Source organism: Aulonocara sp. 'chitande type north' Nkhata Bay, linkage group LG7, assembly GCF_057382095.1.
Source record: "Aulonocara sp. 'chitande type north' Nkhata Bay isolate Kocher_YH1m ecotype deep benthic linkage group LG7, A_spYH_male_GT1.1, whole genome shotgun sequence".
Classification (NCBI taxonomy): domain Eukaryota; kingdom Metazoa; phylum Chordata; class Actinopteri; order Cichliformes; family Cichlidae; genus Aulonocara; species Aulonocara sp. 'chitande type north' Nkhata Bay.
In genome coordinates this window covers 35,039,769-35,060,101 of record NC_141350.1, presented here as the reverse complement: position 1 = coordinate 35,060,101, position 20,333 = coordinate 35,039,769, and the positions used below count along the sequence as shown (strand labels likewise).

The window sequence follows — 20,333 nt, the reverse complement described above, 5'->3', positions numbered from 1 at the left end:
ACTTCAAAGAATAAAGACTAGCCATCTCCCTGAGCACACAAATCAACTTTATATGTGCCTACATTACACACATTCACACACATAAATGCTAAATGCACATCGTTTGCATAACTTCTGAGGCTCTTCAGACTGGTCAGTCATCCTGTTCCTCGGGGCAGAGGCTGCTGCCAGGTCCTGCAGCTGCTTTTTGAAGAGCTACAGTGGCAGCAGAGCATTTATAATGGCAGATGTGAGTGCAGTCATCTGGGCTTAACAGCTAAACAGGTGGAGGTAAGTGGTGTGTGAGAAAAGCTATTTAATAAATGGGCCTCGCAAATGGAATAGAGCCTAAGATGAAATGCTTCGCTGGAGGCCAGACGGCGCCACATTGAGAGATTTATTTCCTTTGTGCACTCTTCTGTTTATCTCCCTCTTTTGTTTTTTTTGTTAGCTAACTCTTCCTCTTTCTGAAATGAATGCACTTTAAGAAGATCCATACAGTCTTCTTAAAGTGAGACTGTCACTGACTAAAAGATACCTTGAAATCAACTCAACCTTTAGAAGAACCAAATCACTTAACCCTTTAAGTGTAAACTGGAACATTTCAAAACCATCAACAGCTGCTGGCAGAGTACAGCACAGTATACAGACTTACAAAGACAACTCACCAGTGGATTGAAGGCAATAATTTTGAGGATGCACTCGAGTGTGAAGAGGCCCGTGAAGACGATGTTTAAGTATTTCAGCATGGACTCGTACACATCTGGAGCGCCATAGAACTGAGGGCAGAAGATGAAACACGAAACACTGAATATCTGCTCTTTAATATCTTTAATTATATTAACAATAAATGTGTGTAAAATTGACTCCCGTTATTTATTGCACACTTAATGCATGGATCAGACAGCCTCTGTACATGATACTGAAAACTACAGCTGTAAACGCAACACCAAAACACTGCAGATCCTTTTTATTCATGTTTATTCACTCCTGTTCTGTTCTGGACTGCTTCCACCCACCAGAGACATCTGCATCTGTCAGGTCTGGCTTATTAAATTTTAAACATCTTACATATCAGAAAAGGCTTGTATTGCAACTGCATGTGATTTCACTGACATTGAAATGGGATTGTATGTATCTGCAGAGTTCATGCAAGACTGCCATAAAGACGCCACAATCCTCTTTAGCCATGCATCATAGAGATAAAATAGGACTGCACATGATCAACTATTGCTGCTGCTTGGTTTTGAATATAGAACTCACTGGGAACAAAACGCTTCAGGACTCAACCCATAACAAGATTCTAACCATCTCCTCTATGAGGTCGTGCACCTCTCAAATGCCTTTTTAATCACCCTCTTATGGTCCTGCTCTGTTTATATTTGCTCTATGATATCACCATATAATCAGGATCTTGGGGGGGGGACGGGACATAACTAGGAACAGCTTGTACCCAGAGGATTTTTTTACATTTTTACATTTTTAGTTGACGTTTCCCTCCATGAATCACCACCAGGGCTGGACTGGGACAAAAAAGCAGCCTGGGCATTTTGACTAGTGACCGGCTCACCATGGTATTATAGGAAAAGCCATAAAGCCTTTATAATAATAATAATAATGGATTGGATTTATATAGCGCTTTTCAAAGCACCCAAAGCGCTTTACAATACCACTATTCATTCACTCTCACATTCACACACTGGTGGAGGCAAACTACAGTTGTAGCCACAGCTGCCCTGGGGCAGACTGACAGAAGCGAGGCTGCCATATCGCGCCATCGGCCCCTCTGGCCAACACCAGTAGGCAAGTAGGGTAAAGTGTCTTGCCCAAGGACACAACGACCAGGACAGAGAGCCCAGGGATCGAACCGGCGACCTTCCGGTTACAGATGCGATTCCCAATCCCTGAGCCATGGTCCCTATTCTGGTATTCTAAACAGTACTTAGCAAAAATATAAAACAACCTAATTTATAAATACATATACCTAACTAATAGGGTTGCCAACTCCCAGCAAAAAAAGAAAAGGAAAAAAATAGGGAACTATTCCCGTACCCTCTGCCTCGATGCTTAATTGACAAAATTGATTTTAATTTAATGCACGTATAAAACAAATGCACAGAAATCTATGATTTTTCTCCAGTAATTAAATAGATTCAACATCTTTCTTCAACAGAATTGCAGACTGCACAGATGGTACCTTCCCAAAGGAAAGAATACTATAACTTACTAGGGTATATACTAGACTTGATATTTACTGAATACAATCATGGATTTCTATACATTTTACATTAGATAAAAACTTTGGTTATAAGATTCAGATAATTATTTATTAAAAGCTAGACATTTTAAATGAGAATAAGAAATAAAAGTATTTCTTTGTGCCCCCCTCTCCCTGTTAATGCCCTACCTGGCCCCCTGGCAAAACTTTCCGAGACCCGCCCCTGCACAGTTACCAGCTGTCAGCTACGTAGAAAAGGATGCTGGTGTTATTTGTCTCTCAGAAACAGTTCATAGCTTCCCTTCAACTCATCCATGTCACCTAAAAGGTAAACCTGTTTCTCCATCACCTGTTCAGCTCTGATGAGTCAGTAAGGACATCTCCTGGTTTCATCTTCATGTTTCCCTCTCACCAGATAACCAAACCGATATCATGACCAGCAGCTTTTACAGCTGTGGCTCCAGCAAACATCAGCTGATACTAGAAATTAATATTAAATAAATTCTAACAACAGCTGATCAAGCTTAAACGTGCTGTGCTGCTGTTGTTTAGCGCGACCTCCGCTGGGTTCCTCCTCCTCGGCTGTAATTGGTCCAGCCCAGAGTCGATCATGACCAACTGGCCAATCCACCACCATTCATTTATACCGTTAAAAAAAGAAAAGAAATAAAACCCCATCGGCCCATAAAAACGAAAAATCACAAGCATCCTCGTGATCTGCCCGATGGCCAGTCCAGCCCTGATCACCACCTCATTGTGGTGGAGGGTTTTGCATGTTCTAGTGAGTCAGCCCTGGTAGGGTCTCCCAAAGCAAAATGGTCCTGGGTGAAGGGCCAGGCAAAGAGTGAAAACACCTGTGATATCCAAAAGATCAAGGAACCATGTCTTGAACATTCAATATTTAGTATTTACTGTTACTTACACTTATCTAGGTTATTGCAATGGTGCTGTGTTTATCGTGTTTCCTCGTTTTGCTTGTTTTCTCTTTTTTGGGGCATCTTTCTCGGCCTTCAGACAATAATTTTGATGGCTAAAGAACCAAACGGGAAAGGCAAAAAAAAAAAGAAAAAGAAAAAGAAAAAAAAGAATGGACATTCCAGACAGGTTTCTGAAAATTACAGCCATGTAGGATGCAGTTCAGAGCTTCCCAAAGAGACGACCTTGAAGGTGAACAAGAGCTAAACTTAGGGTTTATCAGGATTCATTGTTAGTTTCCATGGCTCCATAATGGCAGAAAAAAATCATTCAGACCAGATGAGATAACCCGGATTACCTGAATAATTAGAAGACGAGTAAAGGAAATGGATAAAATACAAGCTCTTTTGCCTCAAACTAGAAAGTAATGTAATGTAAAGTGTCAATAGTCAGTTGCTAACAACAGTACGTCTTAATGCCAGACCACAGTTGTTTTCATTATTGCCTTTAAAAGTAAAAGATTGAATGGTCGTTTATAAAAACATCTCCTGTAATCCTTTTTGATATTTCAACAGTCTGTTGTATCAAATTGGGAACTCCATAACTATCGCTGAACCAATGCACCACTTTCTCTGCCTCAGAGGTGTCTGAAGGGAACTGTCACATGCCTCATTAGTGGGAGAAAAAACCGACCTTCATCATCAGCACGACGGTGTTGAGGGCGATCAAAGTCATGATGGCATACTCAAAAGGAGACGACACCACAAATTTCCACATTTTGTACTGGAAGGACTGCTTGTTCTCTGGCATGTATCTCGTCAGCGGCTTGGCATTGATGGCAAAGTCAATACAAGCCCTCTGAGAGTTGAAAAGACAAAACAAAACAGATCGGGTAAGAAAACTCTCTGATGCAACAACTTTATATCTTTCATCAGAGAGAAGAATTCAAAGTTTTTAAAATAAACAACAGCTGGCATACCACTACGGGCTTTTCTAAGTGTTTTGTAATGTTAAAAGAAGATACCACAAATTAAAGTTCTCTGATCACTAGCCAATACATCATAGAAAAAAAACAGCAGGGTTTTCACAAAGTCCCTGTGAAGAAGAGATGAAGGGAGTGAGAAGATAAGCCCTGCTGCTTTCTTTTTAAGAGCAGGGAATTGTCATGTTTAATGTGATTTGCATAGAAGAGACATTTAGAAGAGGATCGGCATGAGTGCTAGTGTCTCTGAAGAAATTACCAGTGTCTTTGTAATTTGTGTTTTCTTCTTCTTCCCAGAACACCCCCCACAAAAAAAGAAAAAAAAAACCCACAATAAAGTGCTTCACTTTCCATTCTCACCTCATTCTTTTCCAATGTACATTCCGACATGGCCTTGTCTCCCTGCTCCTGAAAAGTTATGATAATCAAAGCTACGAATATGTTGACAAAGAAGAAAGGAAACACCACAAAGTAGACCACATAAAAGATAGATGTCTCCATGCGAAAGCCTGGACTGGGGCCCTGGTCCTCATATGTGGCATCCACAGAGTGCTTCAGGACACTAAAAAGAAGGAAAGACTAAAATCATTTTCAAAACTGATGTAGATTTATTCCCAAGTTTTACTAAACAACGCATTTTGAGCAGGTTTTGGTTGCTTGCAGGCCAATGGATCAAAAGAAAAATAACAGAAGAGATTTTCACATTTAAAGATAAAACAGAACCATCTTGAAAAGGATAATATTCTGATTACGCCCAGAAACCTTGAAAAATTGACCAATACCAGCAGAGGCTAAACGCACATCCACATCAACTGAATCAACTGGATGTGGTAACCATAGCAATTGGATATAGTACCCATAGAAAGTCAATGACATTCAGCGACTTTGAGCAACAAAACCTTCCTTCACTTTGAGGCAAGCGATTGAAGTGACTACCAATGAGAAAAATGGTAAATACATTGGAGGTTTACCTAGGCAACTGGAGCTTAGAATATCTGTTATCGGCCGAACATCAGCGCTTCCTATGTCCAACCCTTAAATGTGTGACCCTTTAGTCAGCAGATGAGGTTCCTTCCACGTCTTCTGTTTAATTTATTAATAATATTTCTTTTCTTTTTCTTTTATACATTATCATTTTAGGTTAAGGCTTTTAGGTTAAGAACAAAACGTTATAAGGCTGTGTCTCTATCACTCATATTGCAGTATCTACAGGTGCAATGTACTAGCATAAAACCAATCAAGAGTCCTTCCTTGTGATTATGGTCTTACTGAGCTGTCACAGCTTGTTAGAAAGTCTGTGATTTTCAGCTGTCATGACAAGCTCACTCAGTTTAGCAATCTACTTTTCATTTTCAGGTAAGTACATGAAATGCCAAAAAGCAAACAGGCATCAACGACCTTTGACAGAGACAACGATGAATCTGCTTGTGGTACTTCAGCTCAAGCAAAGGCGTTAACACTTAGACCCCCACGGCAACATTATTTTGCGTTTCTACCTCTAGGCACAGAATGACAGACTGACATCTATGCAATGAAACTTGATTGCATATTAACAGAATGCACAGTAATTACATCTGGGATAAATCAGGTACATTTAAACTGCACAGTACAATCTGGCTCCAGGTGTGATGAGTGCCTTTCAGGATGAATCACCAATGGAAATTTTAACTTGAAAAAGTCACGAATGTTTCCAACACTCAAGCACTTATTGTCAGCTAAAAATGTGAGCAATATTTCTTTCTGCACCAATTAATCAGATTTATTAGTTTCATATCTTTAATGATAAAAAACCACTTGGACCTCCATCTAGGTGCTACTGAAAATGATATGCAGGCTGTCCTGACTTACACTGGCCAGCCCTCTCCAGTGGAGACGGTGAAGAGTGTTAGAAAAGCCCACAGCACGTTATCATAGTGAAACTCATACTTCTTCCACACTCTGGGCTTCGCCGTTACTTCATCCCTGTCGTAGTCCAAAAACTGACCCCTGAAAGCAAGAAGGCAGACAGAATTAGTTGAAAAGATGTGACAAAAAAAGGAGAAAAAAAGTGGAGGAGGAAGATGTAGTTAGAATAGACAACAGTAATAAAAACAGTAATATAAACGTACCTGCAGTCTTTCTCCAGGGTCTTGGACTCGTCACTGCAGTAGAAAAATTTCCCCTTAAAGAGCTGAACAGCAATCACAGCGAAGATGAACATGAAGAGGATGTAGACGATGAGGATGTTGAGGACGTTCTTCAGAGAGTTTACAACGCAGTCGAATACAGCCTGAGAAACACACACACAAGCACACACACACAGAACTGTAAAGTTCTTGACTAATCAGGCCTGTCACATCTAAAGACCTCACAGTACCTTATTATCCTAACAGAGTGCTTTGCTCTCAGGCTCAAGGCCTACTTGTGACTCCTAGAGTATTTGAAAGTAGAATGGGAGGCAGAGCCTTCAGCTTTCAGGCCCCTTATTATGGAACCAGCTCCCAGTTTGCATTCGGACAACCTCGAGACAACTTTCAAGCTTTCCTTTCTGACAAAGCATATTATTAGAGCTCTTTTCACTCTCTGTGTGTTTTACGTTGTATGGCTGCCTCTGTGAGAGGTTTCTTCCTGTTAAAAGGGAGTTTTTCCTTCCCACTGTTGTCAAGTGCTTGCTCATAGGGAGTCATGTGATTGTTGCGATTTCATTCTAACATTGTAGGGTCTTTACAGCATAATGCATGCAGTTTTTTTTAAATTGATACTATATAAAGAGAATAGAATAGAAATTAAACTAATTGGATTGAATTAATAGTAAGGTATTTATGTGTATCTTCCCGACTGTAACCTCCAGTCATCACAAAAGTGGCAAGCAACATGCAGTACCTCTCATGGCCACTTGAGGCTGCCTCCGAAAGACAGTCAGTGCACAGAGACTCTGTTAAAATGCCCGACTTTAAAGGAACAATACATGTTTACAGGCTGATTCTAAAAAACTGTTTTTATTTCTATATTTTATTTACTCCTTCATGAAACAATTTAAATTTTATAAATATTTAAAGTTGTGCTATTTTTGGCTTAACCACAAGGGGTCGCCACAGGGGTAAGGTTGCATCAGGAAGGACACCTGGTATAAAAACCCTGTGTGGTGAACCCTTGTGAATAAGGAAGCAGCTGAAACATTATTTTACAGTTCAAAATGATGCATTATTAGAGATGTAGCAGCTTTGACGGGCAGGTTGGTGCAGAAACGGGGACGATACAGTTGCTAGCTGTCTGCTAGACATCACCTAAACAAATTCACACTACTGGGATGACATTTCAATTCTGTTTGTAATGCTGACATATTCACTTTAAACAAAGACTATATTCATAAACCAACGATTTCTATTAGATGGCTTTGTTTCTGAATGAAAAGCTGTTGTAGTCTCACTAGTAATCTGGATCAATTGTAATCTAGACCAGCGGTCCCCAACCTTTTTTGCGCCACGGACCGGTTTATGCCCGACAATATTTTCATGGACCGGCCTTTAAGGTGTCGCGGATAAATACAACGAAAAAAAACTAGTACCGGTACCGAAAAAAAGAAAATTTATTCATAACACACGTGAAAAGACCAAGGAAAACCGAGTAAATGATAAAAACGATAACAAAATAACGCTGAAAACTGATAAAACCCTTGAAAACTATACATTTCACACCTGAGCCTCAACTCTCGCGGCCCGGTACCAAACGACTCACGGACCGGTACTGGTCTGAGGCCCGGGGGTTGGGGACCGCTGATCTAGAAGGGCCACTTTGCGGACACAGTCAGCCTTGTTCTAAACCCAGATATCTTTCCCATCTCCCACCTGCAAACAGCAGTCTGTGCCTGTCACTATCTCTGTCAGCTTGTGCTGGGATCTCTTTGAGAGATGAAGTGCTTTGTCGATCCATTCTGACATGTATGCAATGTAACCAGTGAATATCTGCTACTTGAGTGACTCCCATCGAGGCTGCTCTTAAACCAGAGTGAAGACAGAGGTACTTTAACCAGCCTGTCCTGTCAAACCACTCTCCCTAAGTATCCAAGAAGAGCTTTGGATGGGCGTCTGTCTGCCACCTTCGATCTGTCTCAATTATCTCACTTTTATTAGCCCAATCAGATCTCTCCTCTTTTGACATATACTTTTGTCCACACAGCAGAGGAAAGCTGTCATTTCTGTGTCTGAGACAACAATTGAGGAAAACAGGATTCTATACAGCATTGTGCTCCCAGTGTAATTCTTTATAATATATATCTTTATAATAGCTGCATCATGGTAATATATTATATAAATTCTAACTATTGATTTTAAAGATCTTCAAAACTCTCTGCAGTAATCAATTCTCCATAAGCTCAGTATAATTAGCACAACACCTCCAATAATGAGGACATGTAATCCTAGGAGTTTTTGTAAATCCACATAAAAAAACACCACCTTTTTTTCTTTAAATTAAGTGATTTTCTTTTTTCTTTTTTAGAAACACACAATTTAAACATATTTTAATGAAGATGGAAGACAAATGGAGAAGAACAGACTTCACTTCTGCGGTAACCCAGTTTCTGCAAACTCAATTTGAAATAATTGCCAATTCATCACAAACAAAAGAGGAATAGCTGCCAGCTCAAGGCTGACAGCTAAGTGAGCACCAAATAAGCCAAACTATTAACACTGCAAATGCAGCAATCACGTCCAAATGATTAAATATATCGCATAAGTCATAAAACATTGGCTAAACAATGAGAAATCATCAGTGTAATGTGTTACAGTGCATTAAGTATGTGTTTCATTGTTAATTGCCACAAAACTCCTTCGAGAACCAAGTACTCGCCTACTGTAGGCGTGTAAGACACAGAATATAAAATTCAGTATCTAAGCAAAAAATCAAGCAAAAATCAAACTTTTCATGTCTGATATGGTAGAGTAGGTTTCTGGAGACTTTGACTGCCTCTCGATTGTGTGCACGAATGTGTCAGGGGTGTATAAGTAGGAGGCATGAAGTGCTGAATAGAGCAAGCTGATCAACAGACAAAAAAGGATTCAAATGTGTTAGTTGTGTTGTTCCACTGATTCTTGTAGACTTTCGATGTTCAGAACGGTTTAAACTGTGCGGTGGCAGGTCTATCTACAGTGTTGGGGAGTAACGGAATACATGTACCGCCGTTACGTATTTAAAATACAAAATATGAGTAACTGTATTCCGTTACAGTTACTTTTTAAAAAGGTGGTATTTAGAATACAGTTGCTTTGTTGAAATAAATGGATTACACGGTGGTATTTTCTTGTTTCATATTGTGGCGGATCGGGACTGTTTGGGTGCTCTGTGGGTTTTTGGTTTTTCTTACAGACTTACAGAACGATCTGTGACAGATTTGATTACCGTACCTTCAGTTTGGGCAGCCGTTTAATGGTCTTGAGTGGCCGCAGGACCCGGAGGACCCTCAGGGACTTGATAGTGTTGATGTCCTTGCCTTTTGTCCCTCTGTGCAGATTGAGAGTACAGTTAGTCTGGGTGATGTAGTGCAATGACACTCTAAACCCTTTCAACTCAGGCTGCATTAACAAGAACTGACTGCACTTCACCAGGTTTATATTGTAGGATGCATATATTCTGTTAGTAGAACACATGCATGTGAGTGAGGTATGTTATTCTACAGAAACATGCTTCACCAGTCTTCTCTTCTTATCGAGATACTTTTGTAATTACTCCCTTTCTTTTCCTTTTTTCTGATCTTCCCTTTGGCTGCTTTGTTTTCTTTTTATTGTTTTTTTTTCTTTCATTCCTACAACTTCACGCATCTTTTAAGATGTGTGAATCTCATTATGTTCTCAAAGGAGCTTGCAAAGAAAAGCGTCTGGACTTTGACGCTTTTCTCAGTCATCCAGGTCACCTTTGACTACGGTGACCTGGATGACTGAGAACCTTTACAGACTCATTATGTTCTCTTTTCTGTTCCCACATCTTCCTTCCTAGTTTTCCTTCCTTTTTCCTTAGCTCCTTTCCTTCCTATCTATTTCTCTGCCTTTCTTCCTTATTTCAGAATCAGAATATTTTATTAATCCCGAAGGAAATTAGGGGTTACAGCAGGCAGCACGCTAATGGCGCATGCGCACTTACAAAGGAACCTTCTGACCAAACTTTACATAAACATCACATTGGGAAGACATGTTTCCTTTCTACCTTCCCCCTTCCTTCTTTCCTTCTTATCCTCCTGTCTTTTCATCATTCCTTCCTCTCCTTGTTTCTATATCTACTTCCTTTCTTCCTTTTATTTCATCCTTTTTGTCTTTTCATTGATGCTTCTTTCCCTTCCTACCTTTCTTCCCTTTCTCACTTATTCTTCTTCCTTGTTGTCTTTCCCTCCTCTCCCTTCTCTTAATGCCCTTCTTTCCTCCCAGTATAACTCCTTACTATGCCTCTTTTCTTCAAATCTTCTTTTCTACCTTCCTTGTCCTAACACCCCTCCTTCCTTGTTTCCCTGAAACCTGCTGCCCTTTCTTTCTTCCAAACCTCGTATCCTTCCTTTCATCGCTTTTTCTTTTCCTTCCTTCCTCCCCTTCTTCTCTCCCCCTTGTTGTAGTCCATCCCCAGCTTTCTTAATTCTTTCTTTTCCTTATTCTATCTTTCCATCTTTATTTTTTCCTTCCTTCTAACCTTATTTCCTTCTATTATCTTTTCCCATTGTCCTGATCTTGTTTCTAAAACCACTTCCTTTCTTTCCTGCCTTCCTTTCTTAATCCTTTTCCTTTTTCCTTCCTTATTGCCCTCCCTCCGCTTCTTCATTCCATCATTCAGTCATCCCTTCCCTCCACACCTTCCTGACATTCAATATTTTCTTTCTTTGAAGATTCTGACCTTCTTTTTTGTTTGTTTGTTACATGCTTCAGTGTATTTTCTGTTTATTTTTCTGTTTCCTGTTATAATGTATTTTCTTCCAAACCCCTTTTTAAGCCTCTTTTCATTTTCTTTCCCTTTGTTCTTGTTTTCTTTTCCTTTAATCTTTCCTTTGGTCTGTTTTTTCCATCTTCAAAATCCACAACAAAAGCTATTCACACAACAGTGAAATTACACCCTTTTCATTCCATACTTCAAGTTTTCATTGAAGGACTATGTCTGGTAGTGAATTGTTCCAGGTATTGCTTCCTTCGATGCTTCTTCCACAATACAAATTAGCATTGTTTCTGTTTAATAACACACAAAATCATACATTTTTACAGTAAATGCACAAAGAATCTGCCACAGGTGCAGGAGGCAGTTTCTTTGCAGGAACCACTGCTGTCACTGCAGACGTTGCACGTTTTGCTCACTATTTATGGGGGTTTAAAAACTAGCCATCATGATAATGACATACAGTCGAGCCATCACTCACAGAGTGACACTGGCCAAGGATAGTTTGAGTCTGAAGGATTTTTTATTAATTAGTGACACGCATTGTGGGTGTCAACTGTATATCCATCATGCATATCTCCTGTTCTACCACATCCCAAAGAAGCTCTACTGGATTGTAATCTGGTGGCTGTAGAGCAGCGGTCCCCAACCTTTTTTGCGGCACGGACCGGTTTATGCCCGACAATATTTTCACGGAGGTGTCGCGGATAAATACAACAAAATAAAACTAGTATTGGTACCGAAAAAAAGAATATTTATTCATAACACACGCGAAAAGACCCAGGAAAACCGAGTTAATGATAAAAACGATAACAAAATAACGCTGAAAACCGATAAAAACCCTGAAAACCATACATTTCACACCTGAGCCTCAACTCTCGCGGCCCGGTACCAAATGACTCACGGACCGGTACCGGTCTGAGGCCCGGGGGTTGGGGACCGCTGCTGTAGAGGACCACTTGAGTACAGTACAGTGTAATGTTCAAGAAACCAGTTGGAGATGATGTGAGTTTTGTGACATGGAGTGTTATCCTGTTGACCACTGTGTGTGCTCAAGAAGGCATGGACAATGTCAGCAAAATTACTCGGGTAGGCTGTGGTGTTTAATTGGTAAAGTGTAAAAAAAAAAAGGTACCAAGAAGATATCCCCCCACACCGTTACACCACCAGCAGCCTAACGTTTGGATATATAGTCTCAGTTTCCTGAGACTATATTTACCGCGGTGCGTTCTTCTGCTCATGGAGCCCATGTACTTTAAGCATCAACTTGTTCTGCATTGCTTGGTTGTAACAACTGGATATTTGTGTTACTCTTTCTTTTCTATAACCTGGTAGCAGTGTGGCCATTCTCCCCTGACCTTTGACACCAATAAGGCATTTTTGCTCAGAAAACTACTGTTCACTGGAGATTTAATCTTTTCCAGAATATTCTCTGTAAACCCTGCCTGCATGGTAAAATCCCAGTAGATAAGCATTCATTATATCTGTTGATCAGTCACTTAAATCACATTTTCCCCCATTCTGATGCTTGGTTTGAAGTTTAGCAGGTTGTATCAATCATGTCTACACCCCTCAATGCACTGAGTCATTGCCATGTGATTGGCTGAATAGTTACTTATTTAGAAGTTGAACAGGTATACCTAACAAAGTGGCAGGTGAGTGCATTTTATATGAAGAGTTCTGTAAAGAACTCAAACTTTTGGTTTATTCCTGTCTGGAAAGTTTATTAGTTCGAGATACCCAACAGCATATCACAAGCTTTTAACATTAGCATACTAGCCTAAGATGTCCTCGACCTGCAATAGTAAAAGGCATATTTCCAAAAAATACACATTAAATTTAAAGCACAATCCTTCCCTCTTGTGTCTTCTTTTTGGGTCATTACCTGGAGGCTAGCCTCTTGGCACATTAGAATTAGTCTTGCAGCAAGAATAAAAATAAGATACAGGCAAACAAAAAGAAAATGTAGAAACAAAGCTACAAAGTTTTAACATACAGTAATGCCTTCTTCAATACCTTTTCCTGGCTCATAGTGTGCTTACCTATTTTTACCACCCTAACTGTGTCTAAACCTCTCAGCAACCCTAAAACCCAACCTTAAAAGACCTTTGGAGAAGTGAGGACAGGACAAAAAGTTCCTCTACAGATTGTTCTTGCTCTAATGCTCCCAAAGTGAAAATGGTCCTCATTAAGGTAGCTGGACAAGCACAGACACACTCGCACAGACCCAGGTCAGTATGTCAGCGCTTTACAGGGTCTCATTAAAAAGAAAGGATTGTTATTAGGTACTAGGGGACTCAGAGAAACCCACCAGAATAATGAACATGGCTATTTTTTTAATATGTGGTGACTGGCGAGGGAAGGACAGAACTCAAACCGGAGAGAAGCATGGTTCCAAAAAAATCTGGCCCCGGGGGCCTTTCAAATTCTCAATAAAAAAATCTAACAAAACGGCATGCGGCTCTCATGCTTGTATAACTTGGATACTCTGGCATGCAATTTGCGAAGTCAATGCCAGTCCTGCTTTTTAAGGACCTCAACACATTGAGATGGCAAGAACAGTCTCCCAATAGCTTTCAGAAGCGCACGGGCGGGGAGTTTGTTTTTCATGTCAATGCAGCACACATCAGCGGTGATTGCAACGTATTCAGCAGCCACACATGAGGTCATCTGGAGTAGCTTAACTTCTGTAGCCGCTGCTCGCTCATGAAAGAGAAGATTTCCTGTTCAGACTCGTAACATCTGACGTCTAAAGCTGCATCAGCAAAATCGGATGCGCAAAGCTCCTGCTCTCTGTTTCAAAATTTACAGAGGATTCAAAGTTCTTGAGGAATTTTGTATAATGTATGTTTGGCTTATTAATTTCCCATTTTAATGGTAATAGTGAAGGTTTTCTTTGACTATTAGCAAAAGCTGAAAATGCAGGTCAAAATCACATTTTAAAAAATATCTCCAACACAATCCGTATCATAGGTCAGCCTTTCTAGTGTTCATTTAGAGCCTCTAGTGCATAGCAGCAGCTGGTTTGCATATTTTCTCCATTTTCCTCTTTGATTTCTACTAATGGGAGTATTTTCAAATCTACAACATTGCAAGAGGACACTGTTAACACACTCTTCACCCAGTGTAGCCCGATCCGCTACTTCCATTTATTCAGAAACATTTTTAAAAGGTTAAAAATATGGCATACTCTAAAATTCTGTCTTTTTCAAAAACAAATATTAACAAAGCAAAAACTCTCTTTTAACAGAGAAAAACAGATGTCTATTGTGAGTTTCCTTACAAACACCACAGGCTGTGAGGAACAAATTAAAAATTTTTTTTAAGGTGAATTCATGAGAGAAGCTATAATCCTTTATTGGCTGCCCTCTAATTCCATAGGCATAAAGAAGAAGAGATGAAGGTGGAGGTTGGTAATCTCTTGGACATTTAACCAATTAAATTGACTTTAGTCATGATTAAAAGAGAAAACTGAGAGGATAGGTAAGGAGTTAAGCTTTGATACAACTGATAACCTGAGTTTCAGATTCCTGCAGCCCAAATCCCCGTCTGTGTGTTGATTAACTTCTGAAAGCTATGAGGGAGAGCTCCCAATGTTTCCTTTTTGTCTTGATGTCCCAATACTGGGACAGGAGAAAAGGTTTATAAAAGGGAGGGAAAGCGAGGAGGGAAGGGAGTCACATCCCAAGCACTTTGGGATGAAGGGCGACAACGTAAACCTCGAAGGCTGCTAAGAGGAATGTTCTGTGTTTCACAGGAGGAGGGCAAAAGGGTACGAGGGGTTAAAAACAAAAAAAGTAGATACTGACAATTCCCACCTGGCCACGCTTTGTTGCGATCTGATGGGGAAAAGAAATGATAAGCATATGCACGCAGACAATACACAAAGACAGACAGCAGCATGTAAAGCAAGACAGAGCAAAATAAACACTTTACACAGATATCACCCAGGCGTGAAGATATAGTGACAATTTTGGTGGTTCAAACTTCAAAACACATCAAAAGAAAGCAAAGATAAGAGACAAAAAAGTGACTTTTAAGTAAATTTAAAGTAAACACCCTTTTAAAGCAAGATAAGCTGGATAAAATATTTGGAAGAAATAGTGTTTGTGGATACTGAATATGAGGGAAAATCAAACTGATGACATGAAGATGATTATAATGTCATGACTGACTACATATACTCTGGAGTTAAGAAATGTGGTCCTACAGTAATTCTGTTACATTGCAGTGTTTTAGTATGCTGAAGATCATGGGTATGGAGCCAAGACACCAATGCAGCTATACTCTGATCATGTGGTGCATTACTACTGCTGCGGAAAATATTTTAGAAAATTAGTAGAAAATGCAACATAATAATAAAGGTAATAATGTTACAGAGTGTTATACTGGTATTTGCATTTAACCATTTCTGAAGCAAATTAAAAACATTTTGTAAATATGTGTCTTTGAGTTTTACATTTTCTGTGAATACAATTGTTTGACAGTTTTATCATTTTTAAGCTGTGGCTGATTAGTGGCTACATGTTAGCTTGCTCTCCACAAATTGTATATAAAAGACGCATGTAGCAGCAGTACCATCACCCATTAGTTTGTGGACTACTGTTTTGAAGCCTCAAGCAGAGCAGTTTTGCCGTAGCCATCTCGCTTGAAAGTGATAATCAAGCTGTGGACCTGTCTGAGAGCTGAGCATCTCTCGCTCAAAAACTAGTAATTATTCAATTACTAAAGCTTTATTGTCCTTTTTACTAATAGTGAGTGCCATAATTTTCAAACTTAGCATCATACAGTATTAAATAAGACTAAAAACAAGCAATCCGGTCGTTAAGTCTGACGTCACTTGCCGTGTCTGGGCCTAAACTCCGCTGCAGGTCAAACGATCACTATGGCATTACTGAGAGTTGAAAAACTGTCTAAAGTCTTTCATCTTTAATAAAATGATCAGCGTTCTGCTCTACCAGGTGTAACAATTGAGTTTAGCATCCAGGCATCCATGAAAACGGAATTTATGACATTTAACGGAGTTAGAAGTTAGCAGGAAGTTAGCTCGCTAGCTTCTATCTAAATACAATATAGCATGTCCTGACTGCGGGGTTTTGGAAACAAATTAAAACATACAGCTCTGTTATCACTTCCAGCATAAATGAAGACAGAAAACTAAACAGCAGTGACATTTGTAGGGTTACTGAAGTTTGGCTAGCTGGTATATAATGATGTGCTACGTGACCACTAGCGACACAGCTATGTTAGCATAATATAAACAGCTAACTTTTTTTCCACTCGATAAAAGTTAACGTGAGTGTTCTCGGTGGTCAGGAACAAATGTAATCGCATGGCAGGATGCTGTAAAAGGACCAAACTTCAGCCAGGAGAACAACTGAGATAATCCATCCACAATACGAGGTTAGTCATTCATATACTGCTGCATGGGCTGGGCTGTAGTTACATCCTAAGGTTTTAAAAACTGAGCTTAAATAAATGATTAGCGGTTTTTAAATAAATTTTGACCTTTCAGTTGAAACACAATATTAATATATAAAATCCTTTTATATCTAGACATTAATCCTAAAGTAAGCGCCTTCAAAAACACAAAGCAGTAACTGTGTTGGATGTTTCAAAACAGACAGTTTGGGTAACAGGTTTACAACTTGCCTTCCTTTTCCTGTGTTTAGATTAAGTATGAAAATAAGATCTAAATAAAAATAAAATGTAGGTTGTCAGGTATCACATCTATCCATTAGACCTGGTGCTGTGAATGGAGCCTCTTACATGGTTGATTGGTGTGAATGAGAGTTGATTACAGAGCTGACGGGAGAAACAAAATGCCAAACAGCAAGTGAAAGCTGAATGGAGGGATGAAGGGGTTCAATTTGATAACTCCTGAATATCATTAACTGTGCATTATTGGTAAGAAAATCCTTCATCTATTATTCACTCTGTTTAATAGTTTTTATTTAGCTCTTTTATTTATTTGCGTCGTTATTATAAGCAGCATCATTCAGTTTCTTTGTGTTCATAATGACCTGAATCACCCTATTACAGCTCAAACGTCTGATATGTTTTTGAAGCAGTGTTTTGTTCAATCTCAGCACTGGTCCACTGTGCACTGTGTACATTGTAGCTTCTAACACACATAAAATATGTCCAATAAATGGAAAACGGGTAATTGCTCTTATGTAATCCGAATACAGATGTAACACAACATAGTTACATAACACAAACAGAGGAAATGCAATGTCTTTAATCGTGACTGTGGTGGCGATGATAAAAATAGAAAGTAACAAAATATGACATTTGTGCAAAACATTTAGCTGTGAGAAGACAAAAAACAACACCTTGCTGAAAATACCACGAGCTAAGGTGGAGAAAAAGTGATTCAAACGGGCAGATATGCACATGAATAAACAGACAGACTGACAGAAAGAGCAGGCATTACCCCATAAGGCTCCTGAAAGCAATCCAAGCCAGAAAACAAAGAAGAAAGAGAAAAAGTGACAGAGAGAATACAGAGAAAGAGTCAGCAACAGATAAAAGACAGAGACAAGCATCAACCTAGTGCTGGCAAAAGACAAAAAAAGGGAAAAAGAGAAATCAGAGACAGAAAGCGTTACAAAGAAAAACACACGTGACAAGCAACTGTGGAGAGTTTCAGTCAGTGTGTGAAATAGTGGCAAAAAACCCCTGAAAACATTGTTCAAAACGAAATGTGTGATCACCAGCTTTCTCAAGAGACCCAGAACTCCTCTGGCTGTGGAAAACATTTATTTACATGATTTCCAAACCAGTTGTATACTGAGATATACTGAAATACAGGTAACAAGAATAAGTCTACTGATACCAGTAAGAATGCTCACCAATAAGGAGTCAAATCCACTCAGATTACAGTGCAAGTGGGGATTTAATTTTGACTTACACCACAGTATCTAAGGGCAGGTTATACAATAAAAAAAAATGCAATGAAAAAAATCTGGCGCCTTTCCAGAGTTTCTTCTTTTACCTAAATTTTTGTATTAAATAAAAATAACCCAAGTAAATGCAAAATTTAGTTTTTACATTTCTATTATTTCATTGATTAAGGGAGGGAAAGCTATGCAAACCTAACTGGCTCTATGTGAAAAAAAGTGTCCCACTTGCTAAATCATGAATCTTTCTGTGATTAACCACATCACATCGTGGCACAGCTGAAAGAAACAGCTGAGAAACAAAGTCATTGACATCTATAACTCTGGAATGGGTCACAAAGCCATTTCTAAGGCTTTAGAGCTCCAGCGAATCACGCTGAAACCCATTATCCACAAATGGAGAAAACTTATAACAGTGCTGAACCTTCAGGAGTGACCAGCCTATCAAAAGTACTTCAAGAGTGCATTGATGACTTATCAAGGAGGCCACAAAACAACCCAGAACAATATCTAAAGAACCGCAGGACTCGCGTCAGTTAAGGTCAGAGTTCATAATTTAAAAATAAGATAGATACTGGGAAAAACCCATGGGAGTGTTCAAGGAGAAAACCACTGCTAGCCAACAAGAACACAAAAGCTCATTTCACATTTGACAGAAAACATCTTGATGGTGTCCAAGACTTTTGACAAAATATTCTGTGGACTGACGAGACAAGCGTTGTAACTCAAGTTAACTTGGGATATTCAGTGAGTCCACATCTGAACGGCTCAAAAAAAATCCAGACAAGAAAAGGAGGTTTTGGAGTGGACTAATCAAAGTCTGGACTTCAATCAAATTGTTGTGCTTTGGCATGACATTAAACAGGCCGTTTATGCTCGAAAACCCTCCAAAGTGGCTGAATCAAAACAATTCAGCAAAGAAGAGTGAGCCAAAATTCCTCCACAGCAAATGAAAAACTTATTGCCACATAAACACTTGATTTCAGGTTACTTTTTCACATGGGGCCAGGTAGGTTTGGATAACTTTCCCATTCATAAATGAAATCATCTGAAAAAACAGAAAAATGAATTTTGTAATTACGTGGGGTTATTCGCAATTAAAATTTATTTGATTATCTGAAACATGTACAAATGTGCAAAAATTTGGAAATCAGGAAGGGGGCAAATACTTTCTCACAACACTGTAAACAGTGTGGTTCTTATAACCATGCCATTGACTGTATATAAAAAATGGACAAAACATGGCCACCATGTTATCACCTAATGGTTTACGCCATTGTTTTGAAGCCTAAACATGAGCATTCTAGTGAATTGTCTATGACAAGATGGTAATGGCCTTCTTTATCATCAATCCGACCATATATTTAAAATAAATACCTGACAATATTAAATAAGACGTAAAACTAGCAAATGACATAAACATTTTACAGAATGTATAGAAAAGATGTGTGTAAACATTGTTACCTTCCCTAAACTCATTCATATATAACTCATGCACAATGTAAATAAGTTGATGCAGTGTTTTATATACAGTCTATGATCCATACTATGTTCGAACTTCTACTCCACTAAGAAGAAAACGAATATTCAAAAAGCAGATTCTGTATAAGGCATTAAATCCAAAGTACCAACTAGATGGCAGCTAGAGCCTGACAGTCATGGGAAAATCCTGTCCTTCTGTCTCCACCTGAGCCTTAAACCTATCAGCCAAATTGTGCATGACCTATTAGCCAACTAGCAGGGAGGGGCTGTGAAGACTTTATGTAACATAATCATGGCAGCAAAATAACCGCTGGGCAACACAAAAGTCTTGGAATTCATGGGAAAACAATAAGACGAGCACATTAAAATTCATAATGCTCGTCCACTGGATAGTTGAGAGGAGGCAACAAAACAAACCATTTGGCGTTTTAATGATGATGGTTTCCACATCTTGTTATGTGGTTGGTGTACATTATATTCAAGCACCGCTGGGATGATAAAATAATGAACAGAAAAAAATTCAAGGGAAAGTTGACTCACGAGCAGGCAAAGGCCACCAGAGCTCCGCTGACCACGATGAAGTCCAGAATATTCCACAGGTCACGGAAATAAGAGCCAGGGTGGAGAAGCAGTCCCAGGTCAATCATCTGGAGTCGCAGAGAGTGATGGAATTACAGAATTAAATTAGACACATTGGGATGGAGTGTTATCTCCACGTAAAACCACAAAGCCAATTAGTGATGTCAGTGACATGCTATCCACAGTTTGCTGGCCTTTTCATTAAAGCTCAGATGTGGTTATAAGCAGGTCAAAAGCATAAAGTAAAAATAAATCTAACAAGCTAAATTTGGTTAAAAATGACGAAAGCTCATTATGAAACAAATCCTTATTAGATTAAAAAAAAACCCAAACTGAAACAGATTTATATGTATCTTATACTATATAAGTAAACAGTGCATATATCCAG

The 20,333-nt window shown here is 39.2% G+C and overlaps 1 protein-coding gene across 6 annotated transcripts in view; it reads right to left on the bottom strand.

Moving 5' to 3' along the window:
- The window catches only part of LOC147325606 (putative voltage-dependent N-type calcium channel subunit alpha-1B), a 217,353-nt gene that overhangs the window by 35,764 nt on the left and 161,256 nt on the right, over positions 1 to 20,333 (bottom strand). For 5 of the 6 annotated variants that reach the window (XM_086300176.1, XM_086300179.1, XM_086300177.1 and 2 more), the window contains 7 exons: positions 19,907 to 20,013; positions 9,479 to 9,575; positions 6,203 to 6,363; positions 5,943 to 6,080; positions 4,455 to 4,656; positions 3,806 to 3,970; positions 648 to 758 (listed from right to left, as the gene is read on the bottom strand). In XM_086300176.1, the coding sequence (XP_086156302.1) occupies positions 648 to 758; positions 3,806 to 3,970; positions 4,455 to 4,656; positions 5,943 to 6,080; positions 6,203 to 6,363; positions 9,479 to 9,575; positions 19,907 to 20,013 (981 nt within the window). Of the gene's footprint in view, positions 1 to 647; positions 759 to 3,805; positions 3,971 to 4,454; positions 4,657 to 5,942; positions 6,081 to 6,202; positions 6,364 to 9,478; positions 9,576 to 17,418; positions 17,431 to 19,906; positions 20,014 to 20,333 lie in introns of all 6 variants that reach the window. The other variant, XM_086300181.1, reaches the window with a different exon arrangement.